Here is a 17,242-nt window from a genome sequence, read left to right as displayed (position 1 = left end):
TAACTATTGCCAGGGGTTGACCAAGAGGCAGCAGATGTCAAGCTGACATACCAGGCTGAGAAGATTTACCTCCCACCACTAATGCCCCCCATAAACAACAATTTTTCTTGTATAAATCCAACTACTTTATGGGCAGGTTGGTTTTTACCTTATGATATGCTAAATACATGCAATCAAAAAATGTGGATTTGGGCTTTTCCCAAGAAGACTGGCTTTGGAATATTTATAAGACAATTTAAAATCTCCTGGTGAAATATGAGGGCCAAGATAATTTAAAAAACAGAAAAGAAAGAAACCCTCTGTTGGGTCAATTAAGTTTTTTGCCAAATAGATTAGAAATTATTTTAATTAATTGGCCACCAGAGAGGTTCAAAGTTGCAAATAACAGAAAACTGTACATAATACCTACTTGTATCATTAAAAGGTACTTTTTCATTGATGATTGACAAGGATTCCTCTAATCTACCTGACAAATCTTCATGAAGATTCTTTAACTGTAATTGACTGAAAGAAAAAAACATAAAACCACATTTTCACCAATCAGACAGTGAGCTCTCATTTGCTTGTGACTTCAACAGCTGGTAGTAGGCATTCAAAGAATTGTGCTTAACATCTGGGATATTCTTGGTGGAGAGGTTTTAAAAGATAAAATAAGAAAAACACTAAGCCTCAATTCTAAACTCCCTGAGACTTCTGTAGAATGATGTGGAAGTTTGGAAGACTTTATCACAGTTCCAGTACCTTATACAACCTTAAGTCTTTTTCCCCAAGCTCAAGGTAACCTTAGAGTCACTTTAAAATTATAAATTTTCTCTTTACAACAAGTGTTTATTCAAGAATCACTGTAAAGTTGTGGTTTTTTTTGAGTATTATATCAGATTTTGTCCCTTGAGCTCAAAAAGATGATAATTCTCGTTTTGATTCAATTGTAAGCATAAGTACACATCTAAACCATGCATATAATTCTACCAATGTGACTAAACTGAACAAATTAACTTGATTGATCCTATTAAAACCTAAAATATTCTTATGTACCAAATGTTAAAGTATATCTTTACCATACATTGCTAAGTAATATTTTAATTTTAAGATTTAGATATCTACAAATTAGATCACATAACCTCTATTTAATTCAAAATGCACCACAAAAAGGTTGGCACAGTGATTTTTACTTTTTATATTCACAGTGTTTATACTTTCCTGCCTGGGACTATCAGAGGGCACCTCTTTTTAGCGTAGTTTGAAACAGAAAGTATTCAGTCCTCAGGAGAGGAGCCCCAGAACTCTCTCTGCCATAGCCCAAAACACCTGAAAGCTGAAAACTAATGCATAGCCACTCTATCAAAAAAGCTTGAGGCCCAAGATACCCCAGAACTGAAAAGGACCCTGGAGATTACCTACTCCCATCTGCTCATTTCAAATGTGAGAAGTTAAGACAGAGGAGCTGCTGAAACCAAAACTCAGGTCTTGGATTCTTACTTCAGGGCCCCTTTGGAATTCACATTTCCACATACCATTCTTCTGTTCTAAGTCGACATTCCTTGGCCTCCTTGTCCAGAGTCTGAGATTTTACCTGAATTTTAGAAGAAAAAGAAACGCAGATGGCTCGGGCTACAGTTGGGAGCACTTAGGAGACGGTGTAGACAACAGTCTCACCTGGAATGTACTCTATAAAGCACACAGATGATGTATAAAAGCCTTAAGTAGATTTTAACGTGCTCTCATAAACAGTGGGCCTTACTTCTAGTTTAGCCTTGTCATTCTGCAGTTTCTCAATGGTTTCCATGTACTTCCGGGTCAAGCCATCAACCACAGCTTGGTGCTGGGCCGCGTCTGTCTCCAGAGCGGCCAGCCGACTCCTCAGCTCTGCTTCCACGTGCTTGTGCTGCTCATCAGCTTCAAAAAACTGAAAAGAAAATATTTTCTCTTCTCATAACATCCTAGTATATATAAATAAGCAAAACAACAGCAGTGGCTATTAGTTGAGCAACTTCCACATGTTTCTGTATGCTCACTATGCTAAACCCACATAGGCATTATCTCATTTAATTCTCATAGTTTATCACAGGTAGTACTGCTGTTATCCCTCCATTACAGATGTGGAAACTGAAACTTGAAAGGATCACATAACTTGTCTAATATCTCAGCTAAAACATACTAGAAACTGGATTTGAACGCTGTAAACCTACTCCAAAGCCTGTACCACTTCCTTTCAGTACCATGAATTCCTATGTCAAACAATTTCTGGCACAGATAGAATTCAACTGATCAGAGTATAACTTTCCTATTAGGCTAACTTGAATGAAATAATCAAAATAATCACAATGATTTAATCAAAATTAAAATAGGTGTTATTCCTAAAATAGGTAAAGCTCCTTCTCTTAATGAGAGTCTAGTCTAATACTAATTAAAAATTGTCAATACTTACACACAAAATACAGTGAAGAAAAGAGTTCGTTTTTTTAACATTTTCAAAGACTGAGAATTAGTGCATATTTATTTTCCACCATTTGACAAAAAAAAAACAAAAACAGGAGGTATAGTTGGATACACTACACTATGACTCATAATGATTTGGGGGCAGACACTGACTTTTTAGCATTCCATAAATATTTGAGTGCCTGCCATGAGTGAGTCCCTATCCTGGGGCTGGGCAAACAAAACATTAATGGTCCACACTCTCACAGGCCTTACAGTCTAATGGGGGTACACATAAAAACAAACTAAACATCAATAAATTAAAAAGCAAACACTACTTATTGATAAACCCCCACCTAAATGAGCTATCCTATCACTTCCTGTACAAAATAAATAGTACCCAGTATATTCCTGTATTAGTAAGTTATAAAGTTATTCTGTTCTCCTATTAACAAACGCACATACTGTACTTCAAAGCACATGTCCACATTAAGATATGTGTGAGATTTAAGAAATAAATAAATGCCATTGACATATATACATAAAGAGCATAGGAGACATTAAAACACCCATGCAGCCCCAAAACACTCTATCTGCATTGCTTTTTCCACATTCCAGATTATACAACCCATTTTTAAAATCATATGGAAAAACAGAAAGATTTTCTCACTTGTATATGCAACCGTTCATTTTCTTCTATCTTCTTTTGCAGATCTTCATCAAAGACACTCTTCTGCTCCTGACTCAACTGAGAAGATTCTCCACTTTTCTGATGGAAAGAATAAGTTATGTTCACAAAATGTTCATCCTTTACGGAAACATCCTAAGGTACACAGATTCTCTATCACCTTAGTAGCTTGTCTCCTATGCGTTCACAATTTTCAAACAATCCTACAAAAGGTACACAGTCCATCATTTAACTTTTCCTATGTGACACATGTTGGAACTGCAAATATTGCAATGGGCAGGGAAGCTTTAAAAAGCGAGCGAGAGAGAAAAGAACAGATAAAGTTCATTATTCTTTGCAGACGAATTCAGGAGTAGTTCTGCTGGAGGACAGAGCAGACCCAGAAAGCTAGCAATATAAATATGCTAATAAGTATCATTTCAATTTAATCTTTTGGTTTGGGAAATGAGAGTTTTAGCAAGTCTACCAGTCTGAGTTGTTAAATTCCTTTCAGAAATTGTAATAAAATATGCAATAGCATTCACAAAGATAAGTTAATACAAAAGTTCACATAAATTTGTAAATTAAAAAAAATAACCATATAAAATAAACGTATTATAAACACTTAAAAAGCTCAAAGATTACGAAAAATGACTTCCTTTTGCTTTTTTACTAATATTAAATTTTTCTACATAGAAGAACAGTACTATTGAAAAGATCTAATAATGAACATTTGTTATCATCTAATACATAGAACTGAGACTATTCAAGGGACAGTCTAACAATGAAACTGTGTTCAGACATCAGTCACCATCCTTCTCTCCCTTTTTTGTACCCTCACTCATCACTTAAAATGAAGTCACCTACTGATCCACTGTGAATCACTGATTAAAAAGGTCTTTGAAAATGGAGCAGCTATGTTTTAAAAAATTAAATACTCTTCATGTTAGGAACACAAGAGATGCATAAGAAACATTGCTGAATGACATATTCAGGGTCCTTAGTGCTTTCAAATTTGGAAAGCTTTAATTAATTAAAATGAATTCACAAGTGTAACACCCCAACCTCTGCTAAACAGTCCTAGGAGGGGATATTAATAACCCAAGGAACATGTTTGAAGTCTACATGGCTATTCCCTCCCCAAAATTTCCAGGGCATGTGTATTTTGACAAAGTTTCCCAAGTGATTCTAATGCATACCTGTTATTCCCTCTCTGTTTCTCCTTTTATTTGACCACTACCACTCTAGAGAATCCTTCCATGTAGGGGAAATGCACACAGGAAAGGTACTGATATGTAATTATGGTGACTGCCCATTATGTGGCAAATACAGTCTTAGGCACTTTCACATGATCCCATTTAATCCTCACAACAAACCCAAAAGTTTTATCTCCACTTTGCTGATAGAGAAACTGAGGTTGCAGGGTTAAAAAATTTGTCTAAAGGCATAGAATTATAAATGGCAGGTGGAAAATTCAAGGCTTGGACTTAACCCTGAAGCCTGTGCTCTTCACTCCACACAGCGGAGCTTCTTCAGAGTCACTGTGTGCCGCCGCCTTTTCTTCTACCCACTCTATTGTTACTGCCTCAGTCTACACATCTGTGAAGTGTTGTTCTGATACCTATGAGACTTAAAGGCTCAATCAACAACCCCTACCCTTAAAGAAAAAAAAAAAAAAGTAACTTCTTAATTACAGAATGTTCAAAAATACCAGACCATACATCTTAGAGCAGTAAGAATCTTGCCTCACCATATAAAACCATAAGGGGAAAAATATTTTTAATATCAGGACAATAACACTAAATTAGCCTCATAAGGATAAACACTAAGAAAATACATCAGCAATAAACTTACAAACCTAAGGTATGAGTGTTTTCAACTGCTACTTTCACATGAGTGGTTACACTTTGACAATATCTCTCATTTTATTTGCCCTACCTTGGGATAATGGTAACTTGGTATAATTTAAAAATATCAACAATTCTGACCAATATATGAGATATTCCATTGACTTTTCTCAGCCACTAAATCAGCGATGTACATGTTTGCTCCTAATGAATTCTTCAAAACTGAATTTCAGATGAAGATACCCCTAATATTTAGAATATATTAATAGTAAATGTCTGCTTTCTTGACACAATATACACGTGTAATCACAGAACATTAGAGAATTTGGAGGTGGAGTCTTCTGTTAAAACCAGGATGGCCTGTAGATGTCCATATCTAATGACAAGGTCACACTAACTTGCCTTTATTTGAACCTACCTTGTTTTTCTTGCCTCGGGGTTCACTTAGAGCTAGTTCATCTTGAAGTAGTTCTACCCTCTTGGCAAGCTGCAGATTTCGAAATGTCAAACTGTCCATTTCCTGTTGTAGTTTTCTCAATGACTGATCCTTCATTTTCAGCTGTTCCTATATCAAAGCGAAAACAGAACATTCCTCACAGTTTAAGCCTTAAGGTTTAAAATAATTTTTTTTAATTACTTTGTTTCACCAAGAAATAATCAAAACCATTTGCTTTAGGGAATTCAAGTTTTGTATGTTTATCAGTCCAATTCTTATGTTTTTAGCTCTGTTTTGTGACAAAACCGTCTTTTGGCCAAATCAAGTAAATTCAAAAATAAAATAAAAAGAGCAAATACTCTGAGGTAAAGGATCATCATCAACTTAAAGTATAATATCCACAACTATATGTTGTTAAATCTTTGTCAATAAACTGACACAAAGCCTGAGGCTACAAATTTAGAAACTTGAATTTTCAAAGAGAACCTCAGATTCACTGATGATACCCATTAGTGAGTAAGAATGGGAAAAAATATATATGTATTCCTTTTTTTCTATAACTCTGCCCTGAATTTAAGTCAGTCAAAATGAAGTCTTTTGAACACAATTTTACTTTAACTATACTGACTTGTCAAAGGTAAAAGCCGGTATTATCATAACACAATAATATTTTCAAATGCTGTTCTACATTCACTTTAAAGCTAAGTGAAAATCGAAACAGAATCTAAACTCTAAACAGCATACTTTCTGCTGACCATTCTGTATTGTTTCTACTACATGGGGTAAGAAAATAAAAAACTAAAGAGAAATATTTAGTTTCATTCTGTTTTCAAAAATATTATTCTACCTAGATTTCACTAATGATGTTCTGACAACTTTGTGTTCATTGATTATCAAACAGATGGCCATATACTACTGTATATTTAAAGAACTGTACTTTTGTTCCTTTCACTGAAACCAACAATTCAAAAGCTAAGAAGAGGTCAAGTTTTAACAAAGAAATGATTTAACCATATTGAAACAGCCACCTAAAAACCATAGGCTGGTGCCTGTAATCTACTGAAATTATTTGCATGTTGAGAGCAGTGTTAGAGGGATAGAACAATATGCTCCCACTTAGTAGAAAAACATTTTTCTTTTCTATTATTTGTTAGTAGGTCCTTAATTTTTACTTGAATTTCAAAGGTTAACTTAGGCCCCACCCATGTCCAAATTAACATATATTTCAAATTAAACAAATTCAAATCAATGAATATTTACTATACCCAATAACTTATTGAAGAGGTAAACCCATCAAAATCAAAAGCCTACTTTAACAGAGGACATCCTAACATTCCTATCTAGCAAACTGGCGGATTGTCACTTGTACTATAATTATGATGACCAACGTAATAAACAGTAAAACAAAAAGTAATTTTTTTACATCCTTATAATTAGTCAGCACTACTTGTCTAATGCTCTGACTCCATTAACCAATCATTAATTTCAAAAGACATCTATCCCAACCTCTCTCTAAACTCCAGTTTCTGCAACTGGGATGATAATATTATCTAACCTCTAGAGTCATTGTGAACACTAAATGAGATAACAGATATAATGTACTTGGCCTAGCACATAGTGAGTGCTCAATAGATAGAATCAGCTGTCACCATCACCACTGCCACCACTGTCACCACCATTGCTACCATCACAGAGTTAATTAAACACAACTAGCATCAGGAGGGTGTCGAACATCAGAGCTGGCTACTATGACAAGCTAGAAAATACTTTCCCCTCATAGGTTTTAAACACTTTTAGGAGAGAGAATGATCATTTCTTCAATAATTTTGGTAAAATAATAACTTAACTAACAAATCCTGACTATACAGCTTATTTTTAATAATCTTGGCTTGCGTGCAGAGAGCTTTACAAGTACAGATGAAGTGTTCTGAACAATCTCAGCCCTGAGCACCAGAGGAGGGGACACTCTCTGAGACATATTTCTCTAGAGTAGGGTCCAACACTGGCTAAGTAAAAGGTCATATTTCTGGGTCTCAGTAACCTTAGTGGAGTCAGGATATATCACTGGTTGAAGGCTACTCCAGAAAGAGATGAGAGTAAAAGGACTCCTAATCCCATCTATCTAAATAGAGGAGAAGGAGCAATGAAGGGGAAAGGGAAAGAGTGAAGTAGCCAGTATAGTTAACTGAAACTTGACCAAGAAAGAATCCATATCCTAGAATGCATTTATCTATTTTAAAATATCACTAAGCAATAATTATTAGATGCCTACTAGGATGAGATAGAAACAAATTCCTTTGTCTCCTATCATATTTCTCCTCTTAGTTTACAATGGCGCTGATGGTAAAATGCATCAAACAGAGTGTCCTGATTAACACAGATTATTACTTTTAAATAGCTCAACTAAAAGCAAATTAATGGACTAAATGAGTCACACATTCAAACCCATTTATTAGTGACCTACCATCTGCTGAGTGCTGGGGATATGACTATGAGTACGACACAGCCCTCCTCAGAGGGCTGCCTAATGCTGACCATGGATAAGAAGCCCCCTTAATCCAGATGAATTTAGCTAAATAAAGGCCTTGAGATATAAGAGAACTGCATTACATAAAGTCAAATAAAACGTTTTTTGTTATTGTTAGCTAAGGAAATCACATTCATACCTAAGAATGTGGAAAAGTTAAACACAAAAAGTTATATTACCATCCCCTATCCTCAGTGAATCAGTGTCAGAGTTGGGACTTTAAACCAGAAAAACAGCTGAATTCCCTGCTTTGAGCATCACCAAACACTAACTCTCAAAAGACAAGTATCCCGTTGCGTACCTTTAAAGCAGCAGAATTTGCCTGTTCATCCACAACACCTTTTTTCAGTACCTGATTCTGAGCCCGAAGCTGAAAACAGAGACAGCAATAATTAATTTTTAATATAAAGCAATCATTTATAGCAAGGAAATCACTTACAATTAATTACTTTATAGAAATCTCTGCACTTAGTGACGAAAAATCTTTTCACATATATGGAAAACAGTATGGAGGGTCCTCAAAAAACTACAGTTAGAACTGCCATACAATCCAGCAATCCCACTGCTGGGTATATACATCAAGTCGAAGTTATACCTGCACTCCCCTGTTTATTGCAGCTCTATTTACAAAGCCATGAGCTGGAACCAGCCTAAATGTCCATTGATGGGTGACTGGATAAGGAAAATGTGGTATATGTTCACAATGAAATACTATTCTGCCATAAAAAAAAAAAAAAAAAAGTGAAATTCTGCCATTCACAGCAACACGGATGAACTTAGAGAAAATTATGTTGAGTGAAATAAGCCAGGCACAGAAAGAGAAATACCACGTCTTCACTCATAAGTGGGATTTAAAATAATAAAAAAATAAATAAGAAAAGAATGAAAGAAAGATACAACAATCACAATAATTCATTGAACTCTCAAAAGGAGAGAACAGAACTGAGGCTACCACAGGTGGGAAAGCTGGGGGTGGGGGGAGTTAGCGAGAAATTGGTAGAGGCACAAAAAATGATTACATGTGTAATGCTGAATATACTAATTGTCCTGATTTGAGCATAACATGATGTACACAGGTATCGATATTCAACGCTGTATCCCACAGATACGTACAATCATGTTTCAAAAAAAATTAAATAAAATATAAAAATATTTTTTTAAATAAACAGAAAAAATAATAAAAAATAAAAATATATGAGAACAAAAAAACAATAGCCCTGAAGAAGGTAGTGGATATCGTAATTCGCCATTTACAAATAAGAACACATGAGCTGAGTTGCCCAGTGGCATAAAACTAATCAGTGGCAAAACTGGGACTAAAATCCACATCTCCCAACTTCTTGTCCATAATTCTTTCTATGAAACCAAGTCATATCCCTAAATAAAAACTAATACAATAAATAATAGAGTACTGAATATGCCATTTTCCTTGAAATTCTGGCATACCATTCATTTGTAAAATACATACAATTGGAATAATTATGAAATAAGAATTGTACAGAAAATCAAAATATGAGGTATCAACATACCCAGCAGGACATTGTGCCTAATATTGGACAGGCAAACGTCATCACTGACAATGGCCTCAAGAATGGTAGAAGTGTTATCAGACATCAGCTGAGGCAGTGTACAAAAGCAACTAAGAAGCAGGCTCAATATAAAAATTAATAGTATTTGCTTACATTTGAATGCTCATTAGATACCAGGAACTGTCCTAAGTGCTTTCCACTTATTATTACCTCATCTAATCCTTACAATCTTATGAAGTATTCTAACTATCTCCATTTCACAGATAAGGAAACTGAGGCACAGAGAAGTTAGGTGTCAACGCTGAGATTTACACCCTAGTAGTTTTGACTATAAAGTCATAATGCCATTAGACAATATTGGTTACTATTTTACAAAGCTACATTGAAGTGAGAAAAGCAATGGGCTGGAGAGGTGGGTGCTGTGGATTGAATGTCTCCCCCAAACCCACTGAAGCTTAAATTGTATCCCCCAAAGTTCCAGGTATTGGAAACTTGGTGTCCACTGTAACAGTGTTGAGAGAGTAGGAAATCCTATTGTGACAATTGAAAGGTGGGGCCTCAAAGAGGTAATTGGACTGATTAATAATGGTGATCAGGGGCGTGGTTCTGAGTGTTTTAAAAGGAGAGCACATGACAGTCTTTCTCTCTACTCTGCCATTTTCTGCCTTGTGAGACTCCTGCATTGCTGTAAAGCCACCACCAAGAAGACTCTCACCAGATGTGTTCCCTGGACTTTGGACTTCCCATCCTCTGAAACTGTAAGCAATAAATTTTGTTTTCTTAAAAATTACCCAGATCTGTGTATTTTGTTATAAGCCACAGAAATGAATGAATACAGTGGGGGAAGCCTTTGAAGAAGAGGTAAAACTTGGGCTTTTTTTTTCATAGTTAATTATTAAAAACTGAGGTATAACTGTAAAGTATACAAATCATAAATTATACAGCTTGATGAACTTTTACTTATGTATACATCTATATAACTACCATTGGCAGGGCTCTAAAAGATAAAATCTACTTCTGTACTAAGAGGAAGGTATTCCCAGCTAACAACATAGAGCACGTAAGTATATAAATCTACAGTTGCTGAAGCAAAAGGTTTATGGACTAATATTTTGAGAGCTCTGTACAGAGACCATGAAAGACCAGGTTCTTCTCTGAGAAACTGAAAGAATGGGATAATTTTATCTATGAGCTTAAAAAAAAAATCTATTTCTAATTCTGCATAGCTCAGAACTGTCTCCTGAGAACAGAGAACAGAAATTACCCTTTTCTGTGCCAAAGAGTAGGAACAAACTGAGTGGTATTTAAAACTCAACAGAAAATTCAGATAAGATTCTAAGATGGAAAGCAGAAATACTACAGGATATTCAACAATTTGAGCAAGACAGTCTAAAAAGGTGAGCTGCTTCTGTTTTTTAGAAAGTTAAAGGTCACAGTTCACTACCACGACAGATAGCAGATCCAAATCTTTGCTCTGCCATTTACTAGACAATATTAACTTGGAAAATTCACTTAACCTTTCTGAGCTTTAGCGATATGGTCTATAAAATGGGTGAATACATCTACCCTGTCTTCCTTCTTGTGAGGCTATTGTAAGAACCAGATAAGAAACCTATGTCAAAGCACTTTCTAAACTATAAAGTGCTCCACAAGTGGAAACAGAGCTCTTATTATTAGAACTGACTCAGAGGGACAACGAGTATATTTATTATAGTCTGCCTGGTATAGTTTGTTTTTAAGGCATTGTACTAAATAACATGGGGGAGAGAAAGAAGTAAAAGATGTAGTCCCTGTTTTCAAAGAAATTATGACTTAAAAGGGAAGATAAAATATTAAAGGATAACTAGCAATACTAGTATTTCCTGCCTTAAAAAAAAAAGGAGTACAGACACTAAATTCTCTAGAACAGGGATTGGCAAACTAAGGTCTGAGGGCCAAGTTAGCTTGCTACCTATTTTAAAGTTTTACACACACTCATACAGCCACACTCATTCATTTATGTATTGTCTATGGTTGCTTTTGAGCTACAACAAAAGAGACGAGTAGTTGCAACAGAAACTATATGGCCCCAAACCTATTTGGTTCTTTACAGAAAAAGTTTGTCAACCTCTGCTCTAGACGTTCAAAATACAGAAATACCACTTTAAAGCTGACTTTCATTATGTAGTGTCCTACTTTTTAAGCAATATCAACATATTCTTGAATGATGTGCTATTTAGATAGCAGAATTCAATAAATACTTTCAACAGTATAACCGAAAGATAGCAATACTACTTCAGTCTTTAGGTTTCACTTTATACCCTGTCTTAACATTGATGGACTATCTCTTACATGTCGTCTTTGTCTGGTACTTAGAAGCTCCTAATGACTACTTCAAGGACTAAGGATGAAGCTCAAAGTCCACTGAACTGATAATTTCCTGTAGGACCAGAACCACAGCAATTTCTTTTTTAAAAAAGAACCTCACCTTTCATTTCTAAGGCACACTGAAAGCTAGTTAAAACAAACTGAACAGCCCGCTTTTTTAAAAGGCAAAGCAAAACTTTCAAATTACTGCTGTTTGGAATTTAACTGATATAGCAAAAAAAAAAAAAAAATTAATTTGAATTTTCCTCTGGAAAATATTGTTTGCTAAACTGATAACAACTTAAACATGGTTTTGATTAACTGCTTAACAGAAAATGCAGCTCTTTAAAAAATGTTTATCTAGGGCCGGCCCCGTCGCTCACTCGGGAAAGTGCGGTGCTGGGAGCACCGAGGCCGCAGGTTCGGATCCTATATAGGGATGGCTGGTGTGCTCACTGGCTGAGCGCGGTGAGGGCAGCACCAAGGCAAGGGTTGAGATCCCCTTACCGGTCCAAAAAAAAAAAAAAATGTTTATCTAAAATACCTTTCTGTTATTTAGTAGGTAGAAAAGAATGATGATGATGCTTGGCATACTCTATTGCCATTTTAAGTACACTTTGTGTATATGACGTTTGCCTGTATTTCATCATCACTACTGCCATTCTTACTGCATTACTGAACGAGCGGCTTGTCAAATGCTGGTACTGCTGTGATCAGTCTGGTCTTTTAGAACCTATCTTTCTCCTCACCAGCATTCACCACAGAGGGGAGGCAAATGCACAGTGTTTCTCTTTTAGACACAGGTAAAAGATCACCAGCTAGTCACTAATGCCCCTAGGAAAACAGTGTGGAGACACAAATGCATACAGACCCAACTGAGAAACACGTGCCCTGAAGTCTCCATTAGGACAGAAAAACTCTCCTGAGGAGGATAACAGCCTACTTCCAGCAGCTGTGCAACAAGCTATTATTCTGTTCCATTCAGTGGAGGAACAGCATCTCTGAATCCCAACTCTTAGTCCTTTTAAACCTCATTTTTCGTTGTTTGGTAATTTTCTGATTAGCTTTACCTTTATTTTTATTTATTTATTTACTTACTTATGTATTTATGTATTTATTTATTTTGGGCAGCTGGTCAGTACAGAAATCGAACCCTGGACTGGCCAATTGTTTTTTGTTTGTTTGTTTGTTTGTTTTCTATGCGACCGGTAAGGGGATCGTAACCCTTGGCTTGGTGTCGTCTGCAGCGCGCTCAGCCAGTGAGCGCACAGGCCATCCCTGTATAGGATCCGAACCCGAACCCGCAGCGGGAACGCCACTGCGCTCCCAGCGCCGCACTCTCCCGAGTGAGCCAGGGGGTCGGCCCCCAATTGTTTTTGGGGTTTTTTTTTTTTTCTTTGTCTTTTTGTGACCGGCCGCACCGAGCTCAGCCAGTGAGCGCACCGGCCATCCTTATATAGGATCCGAACTGGCGGTGGGAGCACTGCTGCGCTCCCAGCGCCGCACTCTCCCAAGTGAGCCACGGGGGTCGGACCCCAATTGTTTTTTTTAAAGGGTCAGAAAGCAACAGCAGGTCTCAAACCCCAGTGTAGCTATTAGACATATAGAAAGTCTGTCATGTGGAAGCAATTACTGAGCTAAGGCTGACCTTGCTTTACCTTTACTTTAAAAGCACATCCCTTCTTCTGTTTGGCCAACCAAATCCCATCTATTCTAGGAGGCCACTTCTTACCTCTGGTCCTCCTTCTTAACTTTTTCCTAATAACTCCCTGTGGCCCACCGTGAGCTTGCCCCTCAGTTCCTATGGCACTTACTAGCAACAAAACATCTCTTATTAAACATTGCAGTTTAAATTTTACTTTTTAAAGTAGTACATTTTATATTTACTAAGTTATATACAATTTCTGTACTCATTGCCCATCTACCAACTTAAATTGTTCTCGTGGTAAAGACCACAGTATACTTGTATTTCCTGCCTACAATGAAAGATCAATGCTATGGATAGAGAAGGCACTCAATAAATTCTTAATCAAATTAAATACTATATATAAAAGGTATTTAAATGTAATGCATTATATAACTATAAGATGTCATTATTTTCACAGTTCCTTTCTAAGACCCTTCTCCAAATGATTTGAACCTACTGGACACCAAGAATCCTCAAAAGCCCTGAGCCTAACCCTCTAATGACCAGTGCCAGTCCTGCTCCATATAACTCTGGTTCTGGAATAGCCCAGCCTCATTCAGGCCTATCACGAACCTGCTCCTCAACAGACAGAGAGAGTGGTGGTAAGCCAGCTATGATCTCTCTCAAGCCACTCTGACATCTGTGATAGGATAACTGGCCAAGATTAGGGATTTACTTCCTTCAATCATAAACTGTTGGAAGAGTTTATAGAGAAAGAGCGAGGATTCACCCATATGCACTTCCTCATCTAATCCTCAACAATCTTCTTTCTGCATTAGAACCATTCTTACACGACTGTTTTCATGCAATGGACATTTTGATGTTTATACATGTTTTACAACCCTATAAATCAAACCTTTAAATATACTGCTTTTCTTCATTACAAAATAACGTGTGCAACAGACAACCATAAGCCTCACCAAAACCCTGATCAAAGCTTCAGAATACTGAAGTCATCTACAGACCCCAGCTTCACAATCTGGCCTGTATAATCCCTAAAACTCTTTCCATTCCAACATTTAAGTATTCTAAAATGCCAGAGATACCACATAGTCTTTCTCTCTGCCTACTTACTTGTTCCTATCCCAGGAAGGGAATGACGTATGTGCAGGCTACATGCTTTGTACTAGTGGCTGGAATTATTCTGTCACTGAGACAGGAAAAACCTCCTCTCAGACCTGCCCTGAAATGGAACCCTTTCTCCTGTTCCTGCTCCCATGCAGGGAAACTCTCTAGGACAAAACCCCCACTCCCAACCCTTGCAGTTTAGCTGCCCCATCAGTGACTGAATGGGTAAGTCAGTTGAACTAAAGAGGAAAAGAAGGACACTCAGTACCTTTCTAGAGCCTTGCTATTCAAAGTGTGGACAGCTGCAACAGTATCACCTGGGAGCAGAATCTCGGGCCTCACCCCAGACCTACTAAACCAGAATCTGCAGCTTAACAAGGTCTTCAAGTGAGTCACAAAAACATTTATATTTGTGATACACTGATTCAGGGTTTAAGCTGGCATTGTCCGACAGAGTAATCAATAGCCACATGTGGCTATTTAAATTTAGATTATTTAAAATTAAATAAGATCTAAAATTCAGTTCCTCAGTCATACTAACTATATTTCCAGTGCTCAGCAGCCAGACATGCCTAGTGGTTACCCTGCTGGACAGCACAGATATAGAACATTTTCATTCTCATGGAAAGTTCCACTAGACAGCACCGAACACAAAAATGCTTTCCAATCCACCTTTAGTAGTGAACCCAACACATCAAGGTAAAAAAAAAAGCTGGTACTCGATTTTAATCCAATCCAGCCCGTGAGTCTATTTCTCTTACAGGAACGGCCAATTAATCAGGTTCCACCAAGCCCCACTATCTGGAGAGCAAAGACTCTGTATCAAAACTGACCCTTTCCTAGTCTGTGTACCTCTGTACTAAGGTTATAGGTCTAAAAAGTCCCCAAAAGCAATCTCCTTCATAACCAAAAGAAGTATCAATTGCAAAGTAAACTTAGAGAAATAATGGACGTTTGGCTTTCCCACTGGTTTTTACTACCTCAAAAAGTGCTTTAAAAAGATTATCTGAGCAAAAGCCCCTATACTGATAGCATTCCTTGAGCAATTATTCCCAAATTTTAGTTTGCATCCAAATCACTGAAGAGGTTTGTTACAACACAGATTGCTGGATCCCACCACCAGTTTCAGATTCAACAGGTCCATTGTGGACCTGTGAGTCTGCATCTCTAACCCATTCTCAGATGATGTTGATGATGCTGGTCCAGGGCCCACACTTTGAAAATCACTGACCCAGGGTAATACAAACATTGGGAAGACGGTAAGAACTTGAAACTTGCTTACACAAATACCATGGTGCCAGGAAAGATTGCTCCTAGAAAGAGAGCAGGCTGCAACCAAATAAGCAATAACTGAGTACTTTTAGCCTCTCTTCTCCATAAGGAGATGTACCAGAACATCAGAAGCAGAGCGGGCCATGGAAGAAACACCAAGTAAGAAAGTCTTTCATTCTTGATCTGTAACGTAGAACTGAGGCCTTCATTAGCTTTCCTTCACATCTCAAAGAGGGAGCTTGCGTCTATTGCCTATTAACTTCATAAACCTCTGAAAATCAGCTTCTACATACTTTCCCTCTCCCCCAAACTCTATTGAACTTGAAATTTAAAGAGCCTCTAATTTATGACCTCCTAATTGTCCAAACCACTGGGGTCTTAATGTTGGCCTCAGCAATTCTCATCTGCTTTGGCCTCCACAGTTGGTCTTTCGTCTAGACTCTCAGTGTCTTTTATGGGAGCTCTTCAGTCCTTTTTGGTTTTGTTTTTTTCCTTCTCAGGAAGAAAGATTACGAGACCAGTTCTTAAGCAAGGAATGGGCCCTTTCCTGTGGCAGAGACTGAGATCCACACCAAAGAAGAATGAGAAGATTCTACAAATGTCCTTGGTTTAGGGATCATGCCTGCTGCTCTCTTTAAAAGTAGGCTTCCTTCTACAGACTAAGAGGAAATCTTTTTCCTTTGTTTCCTATAAGGCAGAAGACCAATGTTGACTGGATTTCAATATCAGCCCACAATTTTTGCACAAGGGAAGATAATAAAAAGGTAGAATACCCCTCCCAAAGGCACAGAGCTGGAGAGCGCACAGACCTTTTCTAGAAATTCCATGGCACTAGAATTTCCAGGAATGAAAAGCACATGAAATCTTCAGGCCAGTCTCTGCTCTCAGGTGTTTTTAAATTTCTATCACATTGCAATTAAAAGAGCAAAAAACAGTCTGGCCCAACAGGGGAGATAAGCCCAAGTCTGGCAGACCTCCTACATCCTACGGTCTCCTTAGCACCTTCTGGCACATCCTAATCACAAGTGCTCCCCAGTTTCTACCCTGACGAACTTTCAAAGTTCATCTTTATGGAATTATTCCCAAAGCACTAGTCTTTGTCCTGACTTTTAGCCAGTCCATCTCCATCAGACATTTTCAGCGATTACTCCCAACATTACCTCAAGCTAATATATGAATAACATAACTTTAATGTACTTTCCAATCCTAAAATTCTATGACTGCATCAAACCTTTAATCCACCCCTTTGCTCCAAACAGGCTCTTCTTCCTGCCAGCCTTCATTCTGTCATCAGTAGTCATGTTTTCTCACCTCAGAACTTCAGGGTCAGCTCTGAGTCTTCCCTCATTCACCAAGTCCCAAAGAATGAATGAGACACAAAGATGAGTGCCTTATACATTCTCTATATCTTTCATAAGTTTAGTGCTATGCACAAAGCAGACACT

General features: G+C 37.4%; 1 protein-coding gene across 1 annotated transcript in view; it reads right to left on the bottom strand.

Moving 5' to 3' along the window:
* PPP1R21 (protein phosphatase 1 regulatory subunit 21) overlaps window positions 1–17,242 on the bottom strand; it is an 88,564-nt gene that overhangs the window by 41,539 nt on the left and 29,783 nt on the right. Inside the window, exons 7-12 of the mRNA XM_063077769.1 lie at window positions 8,197–8,265; window positions 5,351–5,497; window positions 3,089–3,187; window positions 1,742–1,906; window positions 1,515–1,573; window positions 410–504 (exon numbers count right to left, since the gene is read on the bottom strand). Of these exons, the coding sequence (XP_062933839.1) occupies window positions 410–504; window positions 1,515–1,573; window positions 1,742–1,906; window positions 3,089–3,187; window positions 5,351–5,497; window positions 8,197–8,265 (634 nt within the window). The remainder of the gene's footprint in view (window positions 1–409; window positions 505–1,514; window positions 1,574–1,741; window positions 1,907–3,088; window positions 3,188–5,350; window positions 5,498–8,196; window positions 8,266–17,242) is intronic.

The sequence above is a fragment of the Cynocephalus volans genome, chromosome 14 (assembly GCF_027409185.1).
Source record: "Cynocephalus volans isolate mCynVol1 chromosome 14, mCynVol1.pri, whole genome shotgun sequence".
Classification (NCBI taxonomy): Eukaryota; Metazoa; Chordata; class Mammalia; order Dermoptera; family Cynocephalidae; genus Cynocephalus; species Cynocephalus volans.
Note: the sequence above shows the minus strand (reverse complement) of the source record. Positions and strands in the feature narration are given on the sequence as shown.